This window comes from Eretmochelys imbricata, chromosome 7, assembly GCF_965152235.1.
Source record: "Eretmochelys imbricata isolate rEreImb1 chromosome 7, rEreImb1.hap1, whole genome shotgun sequence".
NCBI classification, from domain to species: Eukaryota; Metazoa; Chordata; order Testudines; family Cheloniidae; genus Eretmochelys; species Eretmochelys imbricata.
In genome coordinates this window covers 17908131-17934714 of record NC_135578.1, presented here as the reverse complement: position 1 = coordinate 17934714, position 26584 = coordinate 17908131, and the positions used below count along the sequence as shown (strand labels likewise).

Below are 26584 nucleotides of genomic sequence, written 5' to 3'. Positions count from 1 at the left end.
CTGGAATCAGAGCCTGAAAATCCACTAGCACCCCCTGCAGATCTTCTAGAACAACTGGACGGATATGAATGGACTCTCCGAGATGGGGGTATATGGGCAGCATTGACAGTTTCTCTTTAATTACAATCTGTATGTGAATTTGGTTCTGTGAAAGTGAGGGATTAATTGCCCCGGCTTTATCCAAGCAAGAGCCATGCAAGCTCCCTCATGACTCTTTCCTAAAAGTTTCTGTTCTGGTGTGAAAACTTTTGCTTCTGTGGTCCCAGGCCACTCTTGAGCAAAGGCAGCTGTTCATGCCAACATGTGCGGCAGCTTTGTTATGTGAGTGGGCTTGGATGAGATCAGTACACTAATGTTCACTTAGGACCTAATCAGGACTGGGTTGGAAATCCCTAGAGAAAGGAGCATGAACACACTCTGCTACCTATCTATGCCACAGTGTTAAATATTTCTGGATTGTGGTTAAATACCGTAACCCGCTCCCACTGCAAGATGTTGCTGCGAGTGCTGGGGTGCACCAGTCCCACAGACACTTGGTAGCATGCTGGGTGTCTCCAAGGCTTCAAAGATTAGGTTCTTTAGGCTCAGTGGGTTCCTCAAAACATTTGCATGCTTTGAGTCACAGAAGATTTCTTTACTAGGCCTGTCAGCAGAAAGATGTGCAAACACCCGAGCCACAATGTCTTTCAGTATTACAACAAAAAAAGATAAACCTAGCATAGGTGAATACAATGTCATAAGGACTCCACGAAAACTCTGCACACTGCAAGCTCTGCTTCCCTGCAAGCTACTGCCCTGTATCCTCCTGCTGGTCCTCTGCCAGCAAGAAGGTACATCTCTGTCCAGCTCTCAGGCCACCTCCACCTCCCAGGCTACCTCCATCCACTGCCAGCTCCCAGGTTATTGTGTTTGGTTTGCTGTTACTCCTACTGACAACAGCTTCCATCTTCCACCTGAGCCTAGCCCATTCCACCTCTGGTTGCACTTCTCTTTCCCAGGCTTGGGAGGTTATGGAGCCCTCTGCTGGATGTTGAGCTGGGGGTTAACAGTGCCTAGTAATTAACTAGTAAATCTTTTACAATCTAATATTTCTGCATTATTAGGCTACTGGAACTCCACTGGAACGAATGGAGTTTGCTGGCTTGGATAAAGTTCAATCGCTACATAAACTCTCAAAAACCACAAAGAAAAAGCCTTTGACAAAACTCAAACTGAAACTTTTTTTTTTAAAGTGATCAACATTCATCATTCTCCTCAATTATTTTCATTTTTGATTCCTCTGCCCTGCTGAGTTTTGGCCAGGTCCAAAACGAGAATTGTTGAAGCTCTGAAAGAAAATGCCCTTCTTTCCCAAACTCTGGCCTGCCGGAAAATAGAAAGGATTAGAAACCTCATGAGAAAGTCTATTCAAGAGATTCTGGGCCAGATCCTCAGCTGGCGTAAGTCAGTATAGTTCCACAGAAATCACTGGAGATTTGATGATTGACACCATCTGAGGATATACAACAACCCTACTTTGCAGACTTTGGATAAGCCTCCAGACTCCAGAGACCTTATCTAAATTCCTCTCTTTTTGGAGGTTCCACCATTACTAATTCATAGCAACATGCAACCTCTGTAAAGTAAAAGATTTTACTGTCAAATTTTAGACTAATTTCATATTTTGATTGTTTCCCTTAGGAGGAAAAAACCTACCACCACCTGCAGACTTACAGAGAAAGCTCAGTGAACAGAGAAACAGGCCCATATTTCTCGAATACAGGTGAGATCCTTGCCTTTCCTGCTGTATTTGCTTAACGTGACCTAGGACCCTATCCTGCTGCCCCAGGAGTAGTATTTTGATGATTATTAATATTACAATGTCATCTAGGAGGGGAATGGGGGGGCGGGAGGGATCGCTCAGTGGTTTGAGCATTGGCCTGCTAAATCCAGGGTTGTGAGTTCAATCCCTGAGGGGGCCCTTTAGGGATCTGGGGCAAAAACTGGGGCTTGGTCCTGCTTTGAGCAGGGGGTTGGACTAGATGGCCTCCTGAGGTCCCTTCCAGCCCTGAAAGGCTATGATCTTCTACGACATAATGAGAGAGAGAATTCCTGCCCTTATAGACAAGCCAGACAAAGGGTGGGAGAAAGAAGAAAGCATTCTTCTCCTCATTTGACAGAAAAATGAAATGATTTGCCCAAGGCCAGACAGGAAGTCTGTAGCGGAGCTAGGCACTGACCTTAGTCTCCACCAATGCCTTAGTCACAAGGCCATCCTTCCCTCTCTCGTCTCACTGGGACTACTCATGAGGGAATGGACCCACTCATCTGAGTGGGGGGATGCACCTCATTAAGTGGCACTTTGGGCTAGCCCTCTGCTCTGGGGGGAATTTCACCTTAAACGTGCAGCCCCAGGTGTTGAACTTAGCGCCTTCCATCTTTGCCTCTGCCCTCACCCTTTTAAAACAACCTTCCATTTGCTAGTAAAGTAGAAAAGCAAAGCACAAATGATAAAGCGGCATTTTAATGAACTGTAGTATAGTGTAATGAGTGGAGGGAGCCTCAAAAAAGATTTCGTCTAGGTGTATAGTGGGATTGTTTCTCAGTCTTTATGAGAGAGAAGGGCATTAGGACCTGCCTGAATGTCTTTTCAATACACCCTGGAAATGACAAAAAAGGTAATAAGGAAACATAGGAGTTGTGAGTTGATAGTTATCTGCTAAACACTCATTAAATTAAACATCTGAGCCAAATAAAACGGGATCTAGAGGCTCAGGAATATTTGCTAAGAGCAGATGTGTTTTAAATTTCCTTTGGATAGCGTGAACACAAGGATGATTTATTAGCCCCCAGTCTCTAATCAAGGTGTCATGGATGTTTCAGACATCCATGTTACTGATCAGAAGGCCTGCAAGGGTGATTTATCCTGTCAAGAAGTATCTGGCTAATAGCCTATAAAATGGTCGTTTGCGCTCTCTGATAACTGCCTGTAGCATCATATTATTTTAGGATTTGTGATATTTGCTCTTCCTTTTTATTGAAAAGGGGCTTCTTAATATAAGTTGTCACAATCCTGACAGCAAAGATTCTTAAAGGATATTGTCTCGGGTCACAACAAATCCTTAGCAAAACTTACTTTACCTGGGAAGATTCAGTCATCATTGCCTCCTAAGAAAAGAATTGCTTACGTAAGCATTCCCCAAACAGCAAACACTGAGATGAGCTCCTCTATTAGCATCCACTCTACAGTATTTCAGTACATCTTTGCAAGAGCATTTTTACATTAGAGAAATGTACCGCCTATATAAAAGGAAAACGTTCAGTATTACAATGGGGGCATGTAGGTCCCAGTCTTGCACCTTCGCAGTCAATGTGAGTATTACCATTGACTACCGAAGGCAGTAGAAGCAGGGCTTTAAGAATCAGTTATTACCATTGCGAATGCTAGCATGTCATTCATATTCTATTTCAGTTGTATATGTAGGTATGCTCTTTATATTGTGTACTGCATCCTTACGTTTCTAGGCGGCTGCTGTCTGCAGAGGCAGTTGCCACTCAGAGCAGAGCTGTTGCAGCATGTTACAGAGGACACATATACTGCTCTCTTCATGTGCACATTAGTCTTTTTGTTGTTGCCATTTCTATTAGCCTGAAATAAAAATAATCCAGACTCAACATATGGCTGCTCTTCATGTGTAAAATTATCTATAGTTTCTACATGTGTATAGAGATCGGACAAGAAAGATGTTTGCATTTTGGTTTGGATCTGGCGAAATCACAGGCTGGATTTTGATTTTGCAAAAGCAACCAGTGGTGTTTTAGATCTGGCATTTTTCTTATCCCGACCAGCAGACGTTACGGTGGGGGTTCAAACTTTTGCATTAGATCCATTTTTCTAATAATGAGCAAAGTGAGATCTTTTTAGTTTTGCAGGTAATTTAAAAATAGATTTGTCTTTTACTTGTTTGTAATTAAAAAGATGCTGAGGCCAGCAGTGATTAGTGTCAAAGACTGGGCTTCTCTCAAATGGGCTTCTCTCTCCTGCCATGAGTTAAACATGCTAAATAGATATGGCTGTTTCTTTAAAAGGTTAAAAATTGAGAGTTTATCATTTTAATGTTAATCCTTAGGATTCCCACAATGACAGAAGACATGGCCAGGAATGCCTTCCTCAGCTTTGTCAATTCCAAATGCTGCTATGGCAATAAAGCTGCTGGAGAATTGGTCATTCAGGATTTGAAACAGCTGACTGTATACAGAGTGAGTATATTCAGATCTGAAACTGAAAAACCAGTGGTTGGGCCATGTTTGGCCAAGTTGCTTGGATAATTTTCCAGCTGTCGAGTGATACTGGTCCATGAAGAATCATCTATTAATTAAATAAAATGTTTTTAATTCATTTGTCTTGAAATGGAATTCTATTGCTCAAATCAATATTTTCCAAGGAAAACCCACCTTACAATTATTTTCAACCTTCTACAAGTGAAAAAGTCCATCTTTCTCTATAGCACAAGCATCTGCAATACCTAAATGCTACAAGATTTCTGAAAATTTTCTCCTCCCTTCTGACCTATGGAATTTGTCTGTGGCATAATACCCCTAAAATTGCTGCCTTTTCCCAGGCAAAACTGGAGCTATATGCTAACCTGTACTTGGTTTACGCACACAAACACAGGGAACAAATTGTAATCCTCAGTGTACTCTCCCAGAGTTATTCACTGTAATGTATAATTCAACTGAAAACTGACTGATCTAGGTTCTTTATGTCACCCCCATCACGAATTTATTAAAGTGAGTTCAAGAGGAGCTCTCCCTCTCTTTCTCTCCTTCCTCCATTCTGTGGCAAAGTTCTTTTGTGTATGTTCTTTTATGTTTTTAAAATATATTTTGTGCTGCTCCAAAAATGCCAGTTTGCCATTGAATTTAGCATTAATGCATTTCAGAATACAGACCCACCCTTATTATATACACTGGATCACACAACTTTCTCATACAGATACAATGGGACGAGCCTAGCTGTTAAATAGAACCAAAATGTTATGCTGTAGCAAGTTCTAATATATAATTGAGCACTTCTCTCTTCAAAGCTTTTAAAAAGAGAAATAGAAGACACCAAATATCACAATAGACAAAACTTGTTGAGTTCTCAATGGAGTTTATTGAATAACTCACTAAAATAATATTTATTGCCAATCTAGCCCTTATTTCTGTTCACACAAGACTTATGAGGTGCGAGGTCATTAGTAATTTGGAAGTATTCACTAAATATTCAGAATCAAGCCTATGGCCTGTTAGTTCTTCATCATTTGTGTTGACTGATGGTTCATCCAAGTCACATGGTATTGTTTCTGCTCCCCAGCGGGTTTTCTGAAGCCTTTCAGATTAGACAATAAATGACAATGGATGAATAGGAAATCATAAATACCGCACCTTTTGTTTCAGACAAATAACCATTTATACTAGGTTGTTCAACTTTTGGGATTAACAAACATTTTATCTAAACATTGTTATCTAAACATTCCCGAGAAAACAAGCAACAGAATCCCATGAATAAAAGACTTTCCATTTGTATTTGCCAGTCCAATTCTTTAAATAAATAAAAAAATAAATAAGTTGATGGAGCTCTATCTTTGGTCAAATGATTCAGTGAACGTCCTTGCCGACTTTTTCCAGCAACTTATTGTGAAAACTTGAAATGGAAAAGTTCTCCAGTCTGATTTAATTGGTGTTGGTCTGATTTAGTTGGTGTTGACCTTGCTTTGAGCAAGGGATTGGACTAAATGACCTTCTGAGGTCTTTTCCAACCCTAATATTCTATGATTCTATGGTGGCTTAATACAATTTCACTTAACAGTAATTGATTGCATGTTTATTTCTCTTTTCTAGTATCGACTGGAGACCTTTCATGAATCAAGGCTAAGTGAATGGACTTTTCAACCTTTTACTAGTGAGTAACTGCCACATGACCAATTTTAAATGACACAAACAGGAAATGCTTGAATAACTGAGGCTGTGCGTATACTTGGAGCTAGGGGTGTGATTCCCAGCTCATACTCATGCCAGCTCTCATTGAACTAGTGCAGTGTTTCCCAAACTTGGGATGCCCCTTGTTCAGGGAAAGCCCCTGGCGGTCTGGGCCAGTTTGTTTACCTGCCACATCCGCAGGTTCGGCCAGTCATGGCTCCCACTGGCCGTGGTTCGTAGCTCCAGGCCAATGGTATGTTGAGGTACGTCCCTCAGCCCGCGCCGCTCCCCACAGCCCCAATTGGCCTGCAGTGGCGAACCGTGGACAATGGGAGCCACGATCGGCTGAACCTGCAGACACAGCAGGTAAACAAAGTGGCCCGGCCTGCCAGGGGCTTTCCCTGAACAAGCGGTGGCCCTAGTTTGGGAAACACTGAACTAGTGCATTGAAAGTAATAGTATAGCCAAGGTGGCATGGGCAGCAGTGAGAGCTGACGTGCTAGCCGCCCCCGAATAAGTATCCATGTGGTCTAAAAGAGAATATGTGATTTATTCAAGGTCACAGATGAAGTCTATGGTGTCCACATGACTGGAACATTCTTCCTCTTGCACTAGACCATCTCACATAGGACAATCCTCTACTAGTACCTATAAGATATGGACCTAAGATGAAAAGTTTGGATGAGGAAATGGATCAGATCTCTCTCAAAGCTCAGGAGAAGGATAGTCAGACCTGGGATTTTGTTTCACTGTGTACAATATGTACCCATCTATAATAGGGTACATATTGTACACAGTGAAAATCATAATCTGGTCAGAGACCCCATGCAATGCCTGAATATTGTAGCAGGAGGATAAGAAGCTGTGTCAGCTCTGCTATTCACTGCTTAGATCATTAACTTAATTTTAACATTTAAAACTATTTCATTTCAATTTAAAGTCAGATTTAATTCATTTTTTTGCATGGGTTCTCTTGATCAACTGTTTACAGTATTTTAAGACTTGGGACTTTAAACCAAGAAAGTAAGCTTCACCTGACTAGTTTAAAGAGGATTTCGTCAGATTACGGTATGTGTGATAAAAAGAATAAATGAAAAAAAATTAATGAGTAAAAAGAGAGCCGCTTGTGAGAAGTCAAGGACATAATGAGGTCTGTCTTGCAAAGGTGAGGTGTGATGGGTTTCTAAGAGAAGTAATACACTCTGGCTGAAGTGATTGGCATGACCTATTATATGAAGCAGCTGAGGGACTTTGAAGAGAGCATTGTGGATGGAAGACTTTCCTTTACAGATCTAGGTTCATTTTATTCCCATTTTGTGAGGTTTTTGTGAAGGGTCTTGGAAGCCAATGACATTATTTCCATTAGAAAAAGCAGATGGCCTCTATAGTAATAACTTCCTGCAAAGCGTGATATACAGTGGGGCCTGTGAAAGATTTCAGACTGACAGCCCTAGAGAGTGAACTTCTTTTATTTATCTAGAAGAAAGGTACAGCTTGAGGAACAGCAGAGATAACAGTCCCTTACACTCCTTGAACAATGTGCCTGAACCCTGACTAGGATGGGCCTTAGGGATCTGTGAGAGGCAGTTGAAGGAGTCAGTAAAAAAGTACACCAGAGAACGAGTAGGCAGTTCAGTCTTTGTCCTTTGCTGAGAATACCAACAAGAGCACCCTGTAGTGCAATGCCATTTGTGGGGCTTGTTGGTGTTCCATTGGGAAGTGGCGGGAGGATACCAGAGTCATTTCCAATCACATATACAGCAGGACAAAGTGCAACCAAGGTTTATACAAGGTTTTCTTCCCGTTGCAGATAATTTGGTAGATGGACCACAAAATGGCGCTTCTCCTCAGCTATGGGATATTAAGGTCCAGGCTCCGCCAATGTTTCAGGATGATACAAAGAAGTTCCGAGTACCTCACTCTTCATTAGTCAAGGTAATTCAGTCTATGGATTAGTTAAAATCAAGGGCAAAGCATGTTATTAATTAGGACACATTTGTTTAGATGAGCCTTCCAAAGATCTAATGAATTATTTATGGTTGTGGATGGCAGAGTTCAATACATTTTAGTGTTAGTTTTGTAATTTTATCTTATGGATCTTCATATGAAGATAATGTCTGTATATGTGCACACACACACACACACACACACACACACACACACAATCTGTATAAACAGATGGGCAAATAGGTATAATTTATTTTTTACTACTCTTCTGTTTAGCAGAAATTTTGCTCTAAGCTTTATAAGCAGCAGTGTAGGGTGATTTTTCCCTTCTCTCTCTCTTTCTTTTTTTTAATACTGACAAAAATTGGCAGAAACATTTCCAATATTTTTTCATGACACTTCCCTCCTCTTTTGAGCACCTCCATGGGTAATTTAATATTTTTTAACTAAACTTTTGATTTAAAAAAAAAGAAAGAAGAAATTCAGCAAAAGTATGCATAGAAAATGTTTTCCATTTTTCTGGTAGGTCTAATTAGAAATTCTCCTCTGTTAAATAATATACTATTGATGGTTCCTTTAGTAGTCTTTTAAGACAGGTTTTACTGTGTTTGATGCTGTCCAATTGGGAGTAAAATACCATCACGAAAGTATTTTTGATGTAAAATGATTGCATAATCCTATGTTAGTGTTTTTGAAATATCTTAGTAGCTTTATACATGAGCAACATTTTGATTTCAGGCATGCCACAAATGCCAGGGTCATGGCCGACACAAATGCAGTGCTTGTCATGGTGCAGGCAGGGTAAGTAGCAGTTATGGCTTCTTCAAGACAGTCCCCAATTCCCTACTTTTCATTTGGGTGCTTCATTCACAGATGTCTTATCTAGTAATGCAGTGCTACTGTACTTATAAAATGGGAGGATTCAGGATAAGTGTATGGGTGGTAAATCAGCAGGATAGTATTGTTTACTTCTAAACTTTGCACAGTAAAAGCCTGATCCTTCTTTGTACACCCAAACTTCCTATTGACATCGAGGGATCCACATATATAGAATCTGTGTTGTGACTTTATGAATGAAAATAATCTTATTTGGAAATCCACTCAGGTAGATAGGCAACCTCAGGAGTTGTAATACCTTCCTCCTCTTTAGCCTATGGATTACACTGGGTTTGTCTGAGAGTAGATTTGACTCTGCATGCAATCAAATGAGTGTGAATCCTAAACATACAATACAGTAAAACCATCAACACATTTGCTCAGATCATAGCTTTGAAATTTCTCAGTGGAAATGAGTCCCCAATCCAGCAAGCCATATGCCTAACTTTAAGCGCAAGAGTAATCTCACTGAGTTGTTCCCAGCTGTGCATTTGGCCTCCCCTTTTTGATCTGCTCATCCTGCCTAAAGGTTCCCAGCAACAAAAAACGTATTGTTCTTCACAGCACTAAGAGCATACTATTTAGCTAAATCTAGTCCGATTTTAAAAAAATGTGTCTGCAAAGCAGCTTGCTAATCATTACAATCACAAATATAGGTGCAAAAATGTGTATATAATATAAAATACATTTCATCTCATTGCAGTTGTGCCCATTTATACCAGTGGTAAATCTGACCAACAGACCCCTATTTAGCTCACTTTCATAGGCACTGAGATTTAATCAACCTTCTATTTTCCACATTATTGTTGTCAAGGCTGACTCCCCACTCTGGCACTTTGAGTACAGAAGGTGGGGGCCTACAAGGATTTTAAAAATGAATACTGGCCACTCCAGGCTGGTATTAAACTCCCAAGGTCACAGCTTCTCTCTTGGATGGGTAGATGCTGCCACCACGCAAGTGCAAAAAAACCACAAACCTTTGAAAATCCAGAAAGGAACACTTGGGAATTCCTTCCTGTGGCGTACCCTTAAACCCTTTCACCCCCCCTTCCCAGGAAGAGCTGAGAAAAAAACAAAGGAAATCAGCTGTTGCCACCAGCTAATTAAACAACATATGCACAAACCTCTTAGGGACGCAAAAATCCAATCCTGTTCTTAAAAAAGTTAAATTTTATTAAACCCCAAAAGAAAGGAAATACATTTGGAACTTAGGCTTTTTGTTAGATCTTAAAAGAAACAATTACAAAAATTAAGCATCAAGATTGTTCTCTTGAGGTTCAGCTTAAAGGTTACAAGCAAAACAAAAGCATCTGGGGTTAGCACAGAGGAGTCCACAAGCCACTAAAAAATTAAAAGAAATAACCCTAATTGCGTCTTCCTAGACATTCCCTAATTTGCTTACATTTCTGGGGTTTCAGATCAGCCATCTTTAGGTATGATCTGATGATTTTTCATATGTGGCTTGAAGCTTCTCACAGCATAACTGCTCTCTGTTCCCCTCTTTCCCAGAGAACAACAACACACAGACAAAGGGAAGTTTTTTCCCAATTTTAAAAAGTTCTAGCCCTCCCATTGGCTCTTTTGGTCAGGTGCCCACTCCTTTCCTTTTACCTGTGGGCTTGTTAACCTTTTTCAGGTAAAGCAAGTAGAGAACCACCACCAAGAGGGATTCCATAGCCAACTGGCTGGCTGGGTGTCCACAAAAAGGAGCTATCCCCCGTCTCCTTTATCACAATTGTGCAAAGCACATACCTAACATAACTTCTTTTTTTGCTGAAACCTGACTGAGCAGGGTTGTGGTTAGAAAGCATAATGATAGTGTGCAAGACAAATCTGGCTTTTACAAATCTGAAACATGGTTGTTTCTAGTATCAGGGAGGGCATATTTTATTTCTCTGGTTCATTTTCAGATGAGATGTGTTACGGGCAGTGGGGCCAGACACAGAGCAAAGCAGCAAAAGCGGTGCCAGATGCGTTCAGGTACTGGACGTAAAAGGTAAGGTGGGCTCATCGGCATTTTGCCACCATGGCTCCATTTGGATTATTTTCTAGAATAATTTGATTTATTAAGAAAAAATATCTATTCCTCGTTCGTGCACAGAGAGGCAGATCTTCTATGTGGAAGTTGCACTGTATGTAAAAGATGAGTATGATTGCTCAGAGCTCCAATATGAAACTGGAGAAAAGCCTGATGAGAGTCTTTGGGTTAAGTTTAGACGTGGGAGCAACAAGGGTAATGTCGTGGTGGGTGTCTGCTATAGACCACCAGACCAGGAGGATGAGGTAGATGGGGCTTTCTTCAGACAACTAACAGAAGTTTCCAGATCACAGGCCATGGTTCTCAAAGGGGACTTCAATCGCCCTGATATCTGCTGGGAGAGCAATAGAGCAGTGCACAGACAATCCAGGACGTTTTTGGAGAGTGTTGGGGACAACTTCCTGGTGCAAGTGTTGGAAGAACCAACTAGGGGCCATGCTCCTCTTGACCTGCTGCTCACAAACAGGGAAGAATTGGTAGGGGAAGTAGAAGTTGGTGGTAACCTGGGCAGCAGTGACCATGAGATGGTCAAGTTCAGGATCCTGACAAAAGGATGAAAGGAGAGCAGCAGAATACAGACCCTGAACTTCAGAAAAGCGGACTTTGACTCCCACAGGAAACTGATGGGCAGGATCCCCTGGGAGGCTAATATGAGGGGGAAAGGAATCCAGAAGAGTTAGCTGTATTTTAAAGAAGCCTTATTGAGGGCGCTGGAACAAACCATCCCGATGTGTAGAAAGAATAGCAAATATGACAGGCGACCAGCTTGGCTTAACACAGAAATCTTCAGTGATCTTAAACACAAAAAGGAAGCTTACAAGAAGTGGAAACTTGGACAGATGACTAGGGAGGAATATAAAAATATTGCTCGAGCATGCAGGGATGTAATCAGGAAGGCCATAGCACAATTGGAGTTGCGGCTAGCCAGGGATGTGAATGGTAACAAGAAGGGTTTATATAGGTATGTTAGCAACAAAGAAGGTGATCAGGAAAAGTGTGGGACCCTTACTGAATGGGGGAGGCAACCTAGTGACAGATGATGTAGAAAAAGCTGAAGTGCTCAATGCTTTTGTTACCTTGGTCTTCACTGACAAGGTCAGCTCCCAGACTGCTGCACTGGGCAGCAAAGTATTGGGAGGAGGTGAGCAGCCTTAAGTGGTGAAATAACAGGTTAAGGGCTATTTAGAAAAGCTGGACATGCAGAAGTCTATGGGGCTGGATGCAATGCATCCGAGGGTGCTGAGAGAGTTGGCTGATGTGATTGCAGAGCTATTGGCCGTTATCTTTGAAAAGTCATGGTGATCGGAGGAGGTCCCGGGTGACTGGAAAAAGGCAAATATAGTGCCCATCTTTTAAAAAGGGAAGAAGGAGAATCTGGGGAACTACAGACCGGGCAGCCTCACCTCTGTACCCGGAAAAATCACAGAGCAGGTCCTCAAGGAATCCATTTTGAAGCATTTGGTAGAGTGGAAGGTGATCAGGAACAGTCAACATGGATTCACCTGACCAACCTGATTGCTTTCTATGATGAGATAACTGGCTCTGTGGATATGGGGAAAGTGATGGGCATTATATACCTCGACTTTAGCAAAGCTTTTGATACTGTCTCGCACAGTATTCTTGCCAGCAAGTTAAAAAAGTATGAATTGGAAGAATGGACTATAAGGTGGATAGGAAGCTGGCTAGATCATGGGGCTCAACGTGTAGTGATCAGTGACTCGATGTCTAGTTGGCAGCTGGTATCAAGCAGCATGCTCCAGAGGTTGGTCCTGGGGCCGGGTTTGTTCAACATCTTCGCTGATGATCTGGATGATGGGATGGATTGCACCCTCAGCAAGTTCGCAGATGACACTAAGCTGGGGGGAGAGGTAGATACACTGGGGAGTAGGGATAAGGTCCAGAGTGACCTAGACAAATTGGAGGATTGGGCCAAAAGAAATCTTATGAGGTTCAACAAGGACAAGTGCAGAGTCCTGCACTTAGGATGGAAGAATCCCATGCACCGCTACAGGCTGGGGACCGACTGCGTGAGCGGCAGTTCTGCAGAAAAGGACCTGGGGATTACAGTGGATGAGAAGCTGGATATGAGTCAACAGTGTGCCTTGTTGCCAAGAAGGCTAATGGCATATTGGGCTCCATTAGTAGGAGCATTGTCAGCAGATCAAGGGAAGTGATTATTCCCCTCTATTCGGAACTGGTGAGGCCATATATGGAGTATTGCATCCAGTTTTGGGCCCCCCACTACAGAAAGGACGTGGACAAACTGGAGAGAGTCCAGCAGAGGGCAGTGAAAATGATTAGGGGCTGGGGCACATGACTTATGAGGAGAGGCTGAGGGAACTGGGCTTATTTAGTCTGCAGAAGAGAAGAGTGAGGGGGGATTTGATAGCAGTCTTCAACTACCTACAGGGGGGTTCCAAAGAGGATGGAGTTAAGCTGTTCTCAGTAGTGGCAGATGACAGAACAAGGAGCAATGGTCTCAAGATGCAGTGGGGAAGGTCTAGGTTGTATATCTGGAAAAAACTATTTCACTAGAAGGGTGGTGAAGCACTGGAATGGGTTACCTAGAAAGGTGGTGGAATTTCCATCCTTCGAGGTTTTTAAGGCCTGGCTTGACAAAGCCCTGGCTGGGATGATTTAGTTGGGGTTGGACTAGATGACCTCCTGAGGTCTCTTCCAACCCATATCTTCTATGATTCTATGATCCTTAGCTGGGATAATTTTCACCAGCTGAGGAACTGGCTCAGGATATTTTTGGCCATGGTTGAGGCACATTAGAGGGGCAAAGTCAGGAATCTTATGAAAGGCTCTATTCAGCACAGTAATCTACATGACCAGTTTCCCTGAAGTCAGTAGATTCCACCTGCGCTCTTCAGTGTAGGGCTGGTGCCTAAATGACTTCATTCTCCAAGCTTCACAGTCTTCTATGTCACCAGGATGAAGATCTCTTTAAAAATATTAATTTGTTAGAAAACCCTTTTTTCCTCCCCAGAATTTTAAACTGATAATTTATGACAATATGCTTATACCTATATAATACCGCCAACCTCAAATGTTCAGAGATCAGAGACCCCAAAAATCATGGAGCAGACTTAAAAATCATGATTTTTTTAAAAAATAATACATTTGGCATTCTGTTTGTTCATTTTCTGGTTTTTGAGCCTTTAGTCTGCAACCAGAGAAAAGAAAAGGAGTACTTGTGGCACCTTAGAGACTAACCAGTTTATTTGAGCATGAGCTTTCGTGAGCTACAGCTCACTTCTCACGAAAGCTCATGCTCAAATAAACTGGTTAGTCTCTAAGGTGCCACAAGTACTCCTTTTCTTTTTGCGAATACAGACTAACACGGCTGTTACTCTGAAACCAACCAGAGAAAGTTACTTTAAAAGAACAAAACAAACCAGAAAGAAGAAACCTAAGATTCTCATACCTGGAAGACATGGAGATACCAAATACCGTGAGATTTCTGGTAAAGTCATTAGAGTTGGCCCCTACAGCTTTTTCCAGACACAGTATGAATGTTTAAAACAAGGAAGAGAGAATGGACCCAAGCAACTCTAATAGCCTTGTGGCACTGATCCAAAAGTCAACTGAAGCTATTGGAAAGAGTCTCATTGTCTTCAGTGGGCTTTGCTTCAGGGCTTACATTTCTACAGAGCACTGTTTGGGTTTAAGAGTGTTTAGAGCTAATGCAGCTTGGAGAATTATTGCTCTATTGCCTTTCTAAATACCAAACTTAACACGTTTAAAAATGATCTTTAAGTGACATACCAAAAAAGCGCCTGTGCTAAACTGTTTTGCTTATTTGGCTCCATTAGGTTTAAAAGAACAGAGATGGTATTGTGGCACCTTAGAGACTAACACATTTATTTGAGTATAAGCTTTCATGAGGTACAGCTCACTTCAGTTGTAGCTCACGAAAGCTCATGCTCAAATAAATTGGTTAGTCTCTAAGGTGCCACAAGTCCTCCTGTTCTTTTTGCGGATACAGACTAACACGGCTGCTACTCTGAGAGATGGTATTGTGGATAATCATGGCAATAATTGTAAAGCATGAATCCACTGAGGCTAACGAAGGCTTGAAGAGCTTCAATTAATCAGTTATTAACTGCTGCTAATCTGAGTTGTGTTGAGGCAATCAAAATGTACCATGCATGAGCATATGCCTCCTGCATCTGTTAGAGGCAGAGATATCAGTGTCTGGAAAGGGACACTCAGCCTTCTACAATTGTTTAGGGAAACTGTTATTATCCTTAATTAGATGCACAAATAATTTCTTTGACTAATTCCACATTTACAAACAAAGTCTTTGTGGCGGTATTAGTCATTCAGTTTATACAATAAATGCAAATCCCTTGCATCACAGAGAAATGAAAGAAGTATACTCACTGCATATAATTTTGTTAACCTCTTTACTGACTTACAGAGATGGGCTCAAAAAAGAAACAAACCTGTCATAAATATAAAGGGAAGGGTAAACACCTTTAAATCCCTCCTGGGCAGAGGAAAACCCCTTTCATCTGTAAAGGGTTAAGAAGCTAAGATAACCTTGCTGGCACCTGACCAAAATGACCAATGAGGAGACAAGATACTTTTAAAGCTGGAGGTGGGGGAAAAACAAAGGGTCCTCTCTGTCTGTGGGATGTTTTTATGGGGACCAGAGCAGGAATGCAGGTCAGAACTCCTGTAAAGAGTTAGGAAGCAATCTAGTTAGATATGTGTTAGGTTCTGTTTTGTTTAAATGGCTGATAAAATAAGTTGTGCTGAATGGGATGTATATTCCTGTTTTTGTGTCTTTTTTGTAACTTAAGGTTTTGCCTAGAGACAGTCTCTGTTTTGAATCTGATTACCCTGTAAGGTATTTACCATCCTGATCTTACAGAGGTGATTCTTTTACTTTAATTAAAATGATCTTTTAAGAACCTGATTGTTTTTTCATTGTTCTTAAGAGCCAAGGGTTTGGGTCTGTGTTCACCTATGCAAATTGGTGAGGATTTTTATCAAGCCTTCCCCAGGAAAGGAGGTGTAGTGCTTGGGGAGGGAATATTTTTTGAGAGGAGACATTTCCAAGTGGGCACTTCCCCTGTTCTTTGTGTAACACTTTAGTGGTGGCAGCTTTTAAACTAAGCTTGGTAAGAATAAGCTTAGGGGGTCTTTCATGCAGGTTCCCACATCTGTACCCTAGAGTTCAGAGTGCGGAAGGAACCTTGACAAAACCAAACAACATTGAAAACATTGTAGGGCCTGAGTCTCCAGATTTCTCAGATGTTTAACTTGAACCATTTAACTGCTATTGAAACAAACTTTTATTTTTGCCTTTAGAAGGTGCAGCACCTGTTCTGGGCGGGGCAACAAAACCTGTACGACATGCCAGGGAGAGAAAAAGCTCTTACATTTCATACAGCTGATAATAACCTGGTAAGTAGGGTGGGTAGAATGTTGTAGTTATTATATGTAGTACAGCAACACCTTGAGGTTCCAGCCAAGATTGGGGCCCCATTATGCAAGATAGGTAATAAGAGCTAGATGCAGATAAAAAGATTTATTTATTTATTACCATTCTATACATAGGGAACTGAGGTGCACAGGCCCAGCTCCAACTCTCATTGAAGTCAGTGGGAGTCTTTCCATTGATTTTTGTGGGAGATGGATTGGGTCCAGAGAGATAAGTGACTTACCCAAGGTCAGAAAGGAAGTCTGTGGCACAGTCAGAAATGGAACTCTGGAGTTGAACCAAAAGACCAGCTTTCTTGCCTGTAATCAGATGCATCTCACAGTTGGAAGCATCTCTTTTGTGCAGAGAGTGAAATGAATGATCAAGTCTGAGTTAATGGTAGGTTGGCAGCCAGAGCAGAATGGATGACATTAGCACTCTGCTATTAACACTTGTTGTTTGAGTGGTTCAGTGCCCGTCGTGACATCTGAGTCTAGCAGCTGAATCCCACTTACCAGGGTTTATGCTACAGTAAAAGGTTGGTTCCCTCTGTTGTGGCTTCAGCATTAACGCTTTTAATTTGGTAGCTTTGGAGCCAGAGGTAACAGAAGGGTCTAACAGCGTCTCAGGTTGTGAGCTTTTGTTCCGCTTTAAAAGTCACACATTGCCTGTTGACCCACATCCCAAAATACTTTCTAATGGATGCCCAAGCGCCACCGGTTTAAGAACTTTGCTTCTCAAAAATTCACGTCTGTTCATCCTTTAAATCGGGAATTGCCACCAAGTGGTGCTGATAGTTTTTATGAAATGCACACCAGACTGCTAAAGAAAAGGACAGTGACCCTGAGCTGGGAAGCTCTATTTTCTAATCACTAAATCCTCAACACATGAAGTCCTTCAGGCAATGGAATGATCTAATAAGGTATGTTACAATATTGTATACACATGAGATATAGGTATGCCTACCCTTGGAGCTGGGGATATGATTCCCAGCTCACGCAGACGTACTTGTGCTAGCTCTTGCTGAGCTAGTGAGCAAAAAATAATAGTGTAGCCTGGGGTCTCATGAGCAACAGTGACTGGCAGCTTGGGCTAGCTGTGCCCATGTATGTACCCGGGGGGTTCAGGCGGGTTTGCGCTTGGCACGGCTAGCCGGCTGCTCGCTGTTTCCTATGCTACCCAGCCACACTACTATTCTTAATGTGATAGTTTGATGAGAGCTAGCAAAAGTATGTCTCTGCAAGCTGGGAATCTCACCCCTAGCTCCACGTGTAGAGAGATCCAGATACAGCAGTGGTGGGGAAACCTGTGGCTCACGGGCTGCACACGGCCTGTCAGGTTAATCCGCTGGTGGGCCGCGAGACAGTCTGTTTACATTGACCGTCCGCAGGCATGGCCGCCTGCAGGTTGCCCACCACTGATCTACAGTATATCCAATAGCATTGTGTAACTTCTTTTGAAGTCTTTCTTATTTAGTAAGCAAGCCTTTATCTTGTAAGCCATAGCGCAAAATAATTAATTATAATAGAAACCATGGCTTCTGATGGAGGATATACAGCTGAACCTGCAATAGTAAAATAATAGGTTTATAAGTCCTCTTGAAAACTGTAAGGTAGCCTGTTAACCATGAAGTTCTAGTTTCAGGATCTTTTAATGCAAGAGTCATCCATGCCATAAAAGCATTTGAGGTTGTTAAGAAATGAGGTTGTTGCAGAAGAGCACAAAAGTTGCAAAGAGGGAATATTGTCCTCAAATCGGGAAGCGTTAGAGCCTTACTCAAGCGTTTAGAAATAGTTTAGTGTATGATGCTTTTTCTCTCCCAGGAAGAACAAAGTGTTTGAATTTGTTTCTGAGCACCAGCTGAACTTTCCAGGAGAGCTGCTCAGTAAAGTCAATGGAGAGAATGTATTTAAAGATGAAAATATTCTGGTGAGTAAATTTTAGGGCTGGAGGAAATTAGTGATTGTTCCTACCTCACACCCATTTCTGGACTTTCTTCCACTTTACCACAAGTCAGCTTTAGTGCAGGGTGGACTTGAGTTAAAATAACTACCAGCTCCGCAAACCACTAACCAACTGTAAATTAGCTGAATTCTTTATATTATTTATTTGTATTGTGTCAGCCATCCCCCAGGGCTCCATTGTGCTAGGCACAGTTCAAACACGTAACTGAGCAGAGTCCCTGCCCCAGAATACTTACGGTTTAACTAAGCCTGTCATGTCAGTAGTAAAGATCCTGCAATCAGAATTTAGTTCAGGGGTGTGTGAGGCAGAATAGAATCCAGTTCACTATCCCAGAGCTGTATTGCCTCTGAAGTCTTAAGCATACATCACTCACAGGTGTCTAGGAAACAGTTATGTTCATGACCTAGATAGATTTTTTTTTTAAATGTGTCTCTCCAAAGCTCAAGGGACATGAACAAATCATTCTGAAAAAGAATCCATTCAGATTTTCATTTGGCTGATTGACCAGGACAGTGATCCTTCCCAATGCACAGAAGCAGTACTTCTTCCATAAATCATCAACACACACTGAGAAAGCCATGGTGAGAGAATGAGGCTTTGCAACAAGCCTTCAAAATTCAGAAGACTGGTGGGATTCTGTTGGAACAAGACGGGAGTGAATTCCATAATGGAAATCCTTTCTATGGAATTACCACCTTGGCACTGGAATCTGGGGCTTCTCAATTAGAGAACATCAGCTGATCTCAGCTGCTGTGGTACTGCATGAGAAGAGTGTTAGCTTCTAAGTCGGAAGATGCCATCTTTACACAGTCACTTTTCCAGCCACAATTACATTTTGAGGTCTGTGATGTTATGGTAAAATGGATATAAATCTGTATCCACAATTTCACTATTTAAGGACATTCAATAGGTTTTCATTGTGCTGTAGCTGGCTCCTTGCATGTGTTGACAGGATGGCAAACCAGATAGTTTGTGCCACGCAGGTTGGGTTTTTATTCCCTTTTTTTCCCCTTAATTTCAGGTGTATCCCATCATTGATTTCCCTATACCACAGATCTCCCTAGCTTCACAGAGAGCCATCATGGAGCATAATGCAGCATTCACCACATCATCACGCATTCTACAGCAGGTAAGCAGGGAAGCCAGATAGTAGGACCAAGGGTAGAAGGTGTGGAGATCTGATTCTTACTCATGCAAGGCAAGGTTGTGGAATTTAGTGGCTGACCCAACATGCCCTGACAGCAATGGGAGTCAAAGGATCAGGTTCTTAGCCAGTAGCCCATATTGTAGGTCACACTTACAAGATTGGAGTCTGTATCCTGAAATGCAGAGACCGAAAAGGACTTAGGGTAATGGTACATAACCAGTTGAACATAAGCTCCCAGTGTGATGCTGTAACTAAGAGGGAAAATGTGATCCTTGGATGTACAAGCTGGGGACAATCAAGTAGGTAGGTGGTATTACCTCTTTACTTGGCATTAGCCAGCCCATTACCGGAATACACTGTTAAATTCTGGTGTCACACTTCAAAAAGGAAGCTAAAAAATTGAAAAGGGTTCAGAAAAGTGCTACAAGAATGATCTGAGATCTGGAAAACATGCCTTACAGTGAGGGACTTAAGAAGCTCAATTTATTTAGTTTCTCCAAGAGAAGATTAAGAAGTGACTTGAGCATGGTCTACAAGTATCCACCCGGCAAAGAGATTTCTGACAGTAGATGGCTCTTTAATCCAGCAGAAAAAGGCACAATGAGATCCAGTGGCTGGAAGAGAAGCTGGACAAATTTAGACAAGAAATAAGGTATGCATCTTTAATAATTAGAAAAATTAACCAATGGAACAATTTACCTAGGGATGAATTCTCCAACACTCCAAGTCTTTAAATCAAGACTGGATCTCTTTCTAAAAGATATGCTATAGCCAAACAAGTTATGGGTTTGATGCAGGAATTGCTGGGTGAGGGTTTATCACCTGTTATGCAGAAAGTCAGATTAGATGATCATGATGGTCCTTGCTAGCCCTAAAATACATTAATTTATTGTCGGGTGGCAGGAAGCTAGGCTACTCCAAGGGGGGCCTGAGATATTATCCCTCTCCGGCACCTAGGGGAAGGGACACACTGCACCATCTCATTGCTTCACTCTTCATGGCCAGCTAGCTCTGCAGGCCAGTGTCTGCATGTAGGGATGAGAAGGTGGGGAGAGAGGAAAGACAGAGCAGGTGGTGCCAAGTCTCTGCCCTATTTGGAGCAATTTAAATCCCTGGGACTATGCAGGGGGAGATGGCCCTGTACTTCCCTGAGAGCAGGGGTGGCACAATTGCCCTTGGCCTCTGAGTCGATGATGAGGGAAGGCTCTTTGTGTCCCTCCCCAACTCAGAGTCAGAAACCGGCGCAATCTAGTCCTAAGGCATCAAAAGTTGGGCAGCCAAAACCACTGGTCGCTCCTGATAATTTTGGATTGTGTTTATTTCATTAGATTTATTCATGCAATTGATTAAAACCAGTGATGTTGGGGGAGGATGTTAGATTTTAATTACTAGGTTAGTCATTTAAGAGCAATATTATTTTTGAGCAGATGTAAAGCCTGATATCTTTAAAAATCAGAATTAAATCCCAGGGGAAATAATGGCACTTTTCTCTAAAGACAAGAGAAACTTCTTTCCCCCTTTCCAAACAAAGTCACTGCCAATAAATTCTTTATTCTCCCGGGTTAATATCCTAGCAGCTAATTTTGCATAACCATTATGTTCCATCAAGTCACATCTATTGCCTTCATTAGGTTGCAAATGCTAAATTATAGCTGGTACATACTGCCTTTTCCCTCGGGAAAGAGAAAAATGCCACCTTAAAAAAGAAAAGTAAATTAAGGGACCAAAATAAGCTAACAGGGAAATGGTTTGATTTTCCATATGGTCTGTCAATCTAAAATCAGCTCTTTGGCAAGCTCTGCTTTCCAAATTAATTCCAGGCAATAATTCTCACTATCAAAAGCTGTTTGTTCACTAGGTTGGGACACACCATCCAAATGCCTCCTCTAGCTGCCTGGGAAAGCAGGTGTCGAGAAGCTCTTCCAGTGCCAAATCTCCCAGACCATGTGTTGTTTACTTAGGTCTGAGCTGCGTCCTGCCAGACCGTTCCTCACTACTTAATTCTTTGCACCCTCCACTTGCTCTTGGCTAAAGTTCTACCACTTAATAATCAGCATCTTTTGGAAGAAAAGAGGAGAAACACCTCTTACTGCATATTTGCTTGGCTGCTGGCATTCCAGCTTTTTATGAAGTCGGCCACATGATGGAGGTAAATATTGTGCCCATAAACGTTCCATAGGCTCAGCGTGACTACAGTCTGGCGGCTTTCGCTTGCTTCATTTAGTTGTGTTTAGAACACTGACCTTCTGTGTACTTGTAACACCTCAGGGTGGGCAACTGAGGATCATTACATAATGAGAGCAGGAGATTATTACTTAATCTACCACAGCTACTGCATTTCTCCTCTGCCTTTTTAGTTTATACTAAACGAGATCCCAGCTGCATTAGCTTTGCTTCAGCACTGGATGGCAGTGTCTCTTCATAATAAATGCTACCAGTGGAGCTGTACACCTTTGCAAGGCTGAATGGGACTAAAGAAAGAGAATTATGTAGACAAATGGTTTGACTGAATGCTTGCTTTCAAAACACTACAGAACAGCGAACAGTCATTTAACCTAGGTGTTAGCTTCCTGTGCAGATCTTTTTCTGGCATGGTCCCTCATCGAAATATTTGCACTTGATTAGTTATTTCTAGCTGTTGAAACACATTTGCTAAAATGTCCCCCAAACAGGATTTTGTTCCAGGTAACTCTCTAATTGGCACGTGTGATTTATATGCAGCTTTCTGCACAGAGACTCAAAATGTTTTACATGGTGTGAGTGGGTTGGGATTACTATACCCATTTCACAGATGTGCAAACTGATGCACAGAATTGTTACGTGAACTGTCCAAGGCCATGCAGCTAGTTGGGATGAGTCAGCAGGGGCTAGCATGGCAAATCTGCTTATGGTGATTCTTTGTCTGCTCTTTCACTCCTACTGGAGTATGAGGGAGTGATAGGGCCATCAGAAAATGCAACTGGGCAGAGTGTGGGACAGAGTCAGGGTGTCTTTGGCCCTGGAAAGAGTGTGGCGTTGAAGGCATTGGGGTGCAACAAGGAACCCATTAGTGACAGAGTCTTAGCAGCTGAAGTATCTACAGTGCTTATCTCAGCTGTGGTACAACGGGTGTCCTACCAGGCGCTGCGTCGGATGAGGATTGGTACCATGACGCCCCAGAGACTCTCCGAAAGACAGTCACACAGTTACTGACTGAGCCATGAATAGAATCCAGGAATCCCAGGTCCCTGTTCTAGCCACTGGACCACACTGTCTCCTAAACCTCTTCCTCTCTTTGTGACAACTCATCCTTAGACCCATATTTCTATATGCTCCAAAGACAATTGATGGGCTAGTCTTTACCTTTCTCAATGCTGCTTCTTCACTGACATGCTACCCTCCCAGGAAGATGCTGATACTTGAAGAGGAACACCAAGCATTTGCTGTCATTGTCTTTGAACTACTGTGGAAATGTTTTGTGAGGCCAGCATTTGGAGGGGACACAATCAATCTGCATTGGTGACACTTTCTGCCATAGAAGGCACCAGACTCCTAGAAGATGGTTTGTTTCTGATTCACAATCTTCTTGAGTTCCAGCAGAAGTGAAATGTACCCAAACATATTCTTGAGGCCCTTGTACAGGGTACAGGAATTTTGCAAGTTTCCTAAGAATTCTTCCATTAGGGGAAGAGAGTGGCATGGAATTTATGGCAGTTCTCTGTTTCTGCCCCCAGTCCCTGTGTGCTTCTTCATGCTACAAGGGGCTATCCACAGGCCAGTACACCAAGAATCCACCCTCCAAAAAAATGCAAAGAGGGAAAGGTGGGTGGATTAATGCTAACAAGGTCAGCATTAAACTTCACAAGAACTCTGCTGGGTTGCACTGTGGTAAGTATGATGCTGGGTTGTATGTAGGGTTGGGAAATAGAATACCGTGTATGCAGCATGTCCCTTGTTTGCATCCTCCCCATCCACATATCTGGAAGCCCGGAGAGCCCTTGTGTCTTTTGGGTAAGAGAAAAAGAGAACAGTGCTATTGAGACATGCTTCCTCCTTCTAAACCATGAGGGTACGGAGCCTGTAAACACCTCTGACTTACAGTCTATATAGCTCAGACAAGAGAAAGGAAGTATTATCTCCATGTCAAGGAACTGAGGCACAGATTCCGTGACTCACTAAGGTCACATAGGAAGGCTGTGGCAGAGCCAGGATGTGAAGCCAAATCCCCTGAGTCCCTTAGCCCAGCACCTTAACTCAGAAGGATGATCTTGTGGCTATCTTGGGTACTTATATAGGCCTCATCTCCATAGTGTCTGAACACCTCACAATCTTTAATGGGTTTATCGTTGTAACATCCCTGTAGGGCAGTGGTATTATCCTCATTGTACAGATGGGGAAACTGAGGCACAGGGAGACTCAGTGACTTGCCCAAGGTCACACAGGAAGTCTGTAGCAGAGCACAGAATTTAACCCAAGTCTCCTGAGTTCCAGGCTAATGCACTAGCCATTAGCCCATCCTGCTTCTTTCTTTTATAAAAAGATATGAGAAAAGAAAATCTGCCACTAAGGGCAGGATGGTGAGATAAATATTGTATAATATGTAGAAGGATGTCCTTCTCTGAATATAAAGGGGTCACTGTGAGCTTCCCATATAAAAAGACAGCTATTGAATTAGTTTTATTAATAAACGGTCAGTCACTACAGAAAAAGATTACCAAAGAAGTGTGTGTTCATATGCCACTCAGGTATCATAGGCATAAACTTTAAGCGTACATAGTGCAAGTTCACTATAGTAAAATTGAATCTACATAATGGAGGATAAGGAAGAAACAAGTCTAAAAGCTCCATTAAATGTTGGGTTGGAAGAATATCAGGAATAATCCTTATTCTCTTTGTAAAAAATGTCTCTAGTTCCCTGGGCATCTGCAAAACTTCATATTGTACTGGTATTTTTGGCTGAGAAAAGAAACAGATGAAATAGGAACCAGTTGGAAATGGATTACAGACAAACTAAATCAAACAGAGAACTATAACCAGATAGTGTGTAAACTGTATATAAGTGAAAAGCAGGTAGATTACAATATGGTCTCTTTTTTACACAAGTTTACTGTGTATTTTGAAACCACCCATCTACTTTTCTTTACGCTGTAGGAGCACTGTAAGTTAGAGAGAGCCTGAGCAACAATTTTTGGGAAGGTTCAGATTTAGAGCCAAGATTCAGGGGATCCTGGGTTGGCGATCTTGATTTGGCACATTATTGAAAGAGCCATGGATCCAAACTTTTCCAGGGTTTGATTCTCATTAGAAAGGGTCAAGACCTATTGAACCCTAAAGCCTCTCCTCCCTGCAAGGGGAAAACCTATTCCAATAAGAGACATGCCACATAGTAAAACATTTCAGTTTATTTTAGCCAAAAGCCTGATCTTCTCCCTCATTCAGAATAGGCACTATCTAGGACAACTGTGTAGTAATGGCTGATTCTTTAGTGTTTTCCACTGTAGAATATTTTATAGAAAGAACAAGGGTAGGTAGACTAAAAGTGAAGGTTTAAAAAGTTTAGCTGCTTTCTTCACATTGCCAAGGTAGACATGCTCCTAACACTCTTTATTTGGGAGCAGGGGGATGGGGCTACATGGAATGGAGGCTGAAAAGAATCTGCAACTGTAATTTAATGGACCAAATTATGCCTTTAAGGATGGCCTTCTCTAGGCAATCTCATTGTCTAAAAGCTTGTAATCTGTGGCTTTTACCATGCTGCTGCTTGTCTATATACTTCACTTTAAAAAAAGTCTTAGTACTCTTCCCACATGGAAAGTTCCGCAGACATTTTTCTGGGAGACCTGAGGAGAGACTGTCTCAGGATATTCACACTGTGGGCTGGAGATTAGACTTCTGTACTCTTTTACCCTAATCTTCCCCTCCACACAAAAGCCAACCACTATCAACAACCCCCCACTCCCCCGAAACGAGGAAATGACTCACAGTAATTGTTTGTGCATCAGGCCTGTTAAAACATACTAGCCTCAACTCCTAGATAACCAAAAGAACCCATCAAAGCTTTTATATAGATAAACCCTTCACAGAAATTCAAACAGAGAGCTCCGCTCACCCAAAACTAAACTAACTATACTTTTTTAGACTACAGGCCTTGCTACTACCCTCCCCCTCAGCCTTCCTGATTATTGACCTGAGGGATCCCTTTATAAATGAAGGTTAATAAGGAACTCACACCTGGGCCCTGGTTGACCAATGAAGAGTTCTAATTAGCTCTGTCAGTATCCTTCAGGGTGTGGGACCCAGTTTAGGCATTAACTCCCTGATTGCTGGCTTTGATGCAGACCTAGTTTCTGAAGCAAAAAACATGTCTTTAATTTCCTTTCATCTGAAACTTTCCTGGAAGCTAAGGATTTATCTATCTACAAGTACTCAAATAGTTTTGTAACAAGGTCATGATTGACATGCTTATCTGCCCTGGTTACAGCAAGCACAGATGACTTGTACCCTCGTGGCTTTTAACCAGAAAACCGTATGTCCACTGTTTACACATCTACTCATACAAAGCTGCTGTACTATGTAGCTATCCCATAGTGCCTTGCAGGGACAGAGAGGGAAAATTGTATCGACGGGAGATGTACCAACAATATATGAGGCAATGTTTTCTGGGGTGTGTTACCACACACAGAGCTGTGACAATACAGGACTGGCTAACCTGTTTACACAGTGAAAGGGTCACATTTACACAGCAAAATAACACTGTCATGACACGGTTACAGGAAGACAACTACATGCTGGCCTGGCCTAGGCACACAGTTAGCTCCCAGGATTACTGAGTATTAACCGTGTCTTGTTTGTGAACAAGTTGAGCATGTCACAAAGTGGTTATAAACTCCCTGCCAATGTTCTAGTGTGCACAAGGCCGAAAGCTCCAAACACACAGGATAGTTTGTTGAAGAAGGGGGAGAGCATTTGACAACTGATTTGGTGGCTGAAGGCACCTCTCTCTATCAGATGTCAGGCGTTTCTTTCTTCCTCTCAAGATGTGGCAAAAGGTGAGGCATCAGCCTTACTTAATTAAGGCTTTTCATATGCTTTTTTTTTCTTTTCTCAGCGCCAGACTATTGAGCTGATCCCCATCACAGAAGTTCATTATCTGTACGCAGGGAAGACGTACCTATACTATGTCTATGGATTAGAAAACAAGGTGTATGCACTGGACTACCCAGAGAGGTACTGCTGTGGCTGCACCATCATATGA

General features: G+C 42.1%; 1 protein-coding gene across 1 annotated transcript; it reads left to right on the top strand.

The window, feature by feature from the left end:
• SSUH2 (ssu-2 homolog) lies at positions 1-26584 on the top strand. The gene is made up of 11 exons (XM_077823032.1): positions 1-88; positions 1681-1762; positions 4110-4239; positions 5866-5926; positions 7754-7878; positions 8629-8691; positions 10677-10762; positions 16130-16222; positions 18062-18167; positions 19225-19332; positions 26438-26584. Exons 3-11 carry the CDS (start codon positions 4120-4122, stop codon positions 26582-26584), a joined length of 909 nt encoding a protein of 302 aa, XP_077679158.1. The 5' UTR covers positions 1-88; positions 1681-1762; positions 4110-4119.

Coding starts and splice junctions, on each gene's coding strand:
- SSUH2 (XM_077823032.1), top strand. CDS start 4,120: ATGACAGAAGACATGGCCAGGAATGCCTTCCTCAGCTTTGTCAATTCC. Junction 4,240..5,865: donor AACAGCTGACTGTATACAGA/GTGAGTATATTC, acceptor TCTCTTTTCTAG/TATCGACTGGAGACCTTTCA. Junction 5,927..7,753: donor GACTTTTCAACCTTTTACTA/GTGAGTAACTGC, acceptor TTCCCGTTGCAG/ATAATTTGGTAGATGGACCA.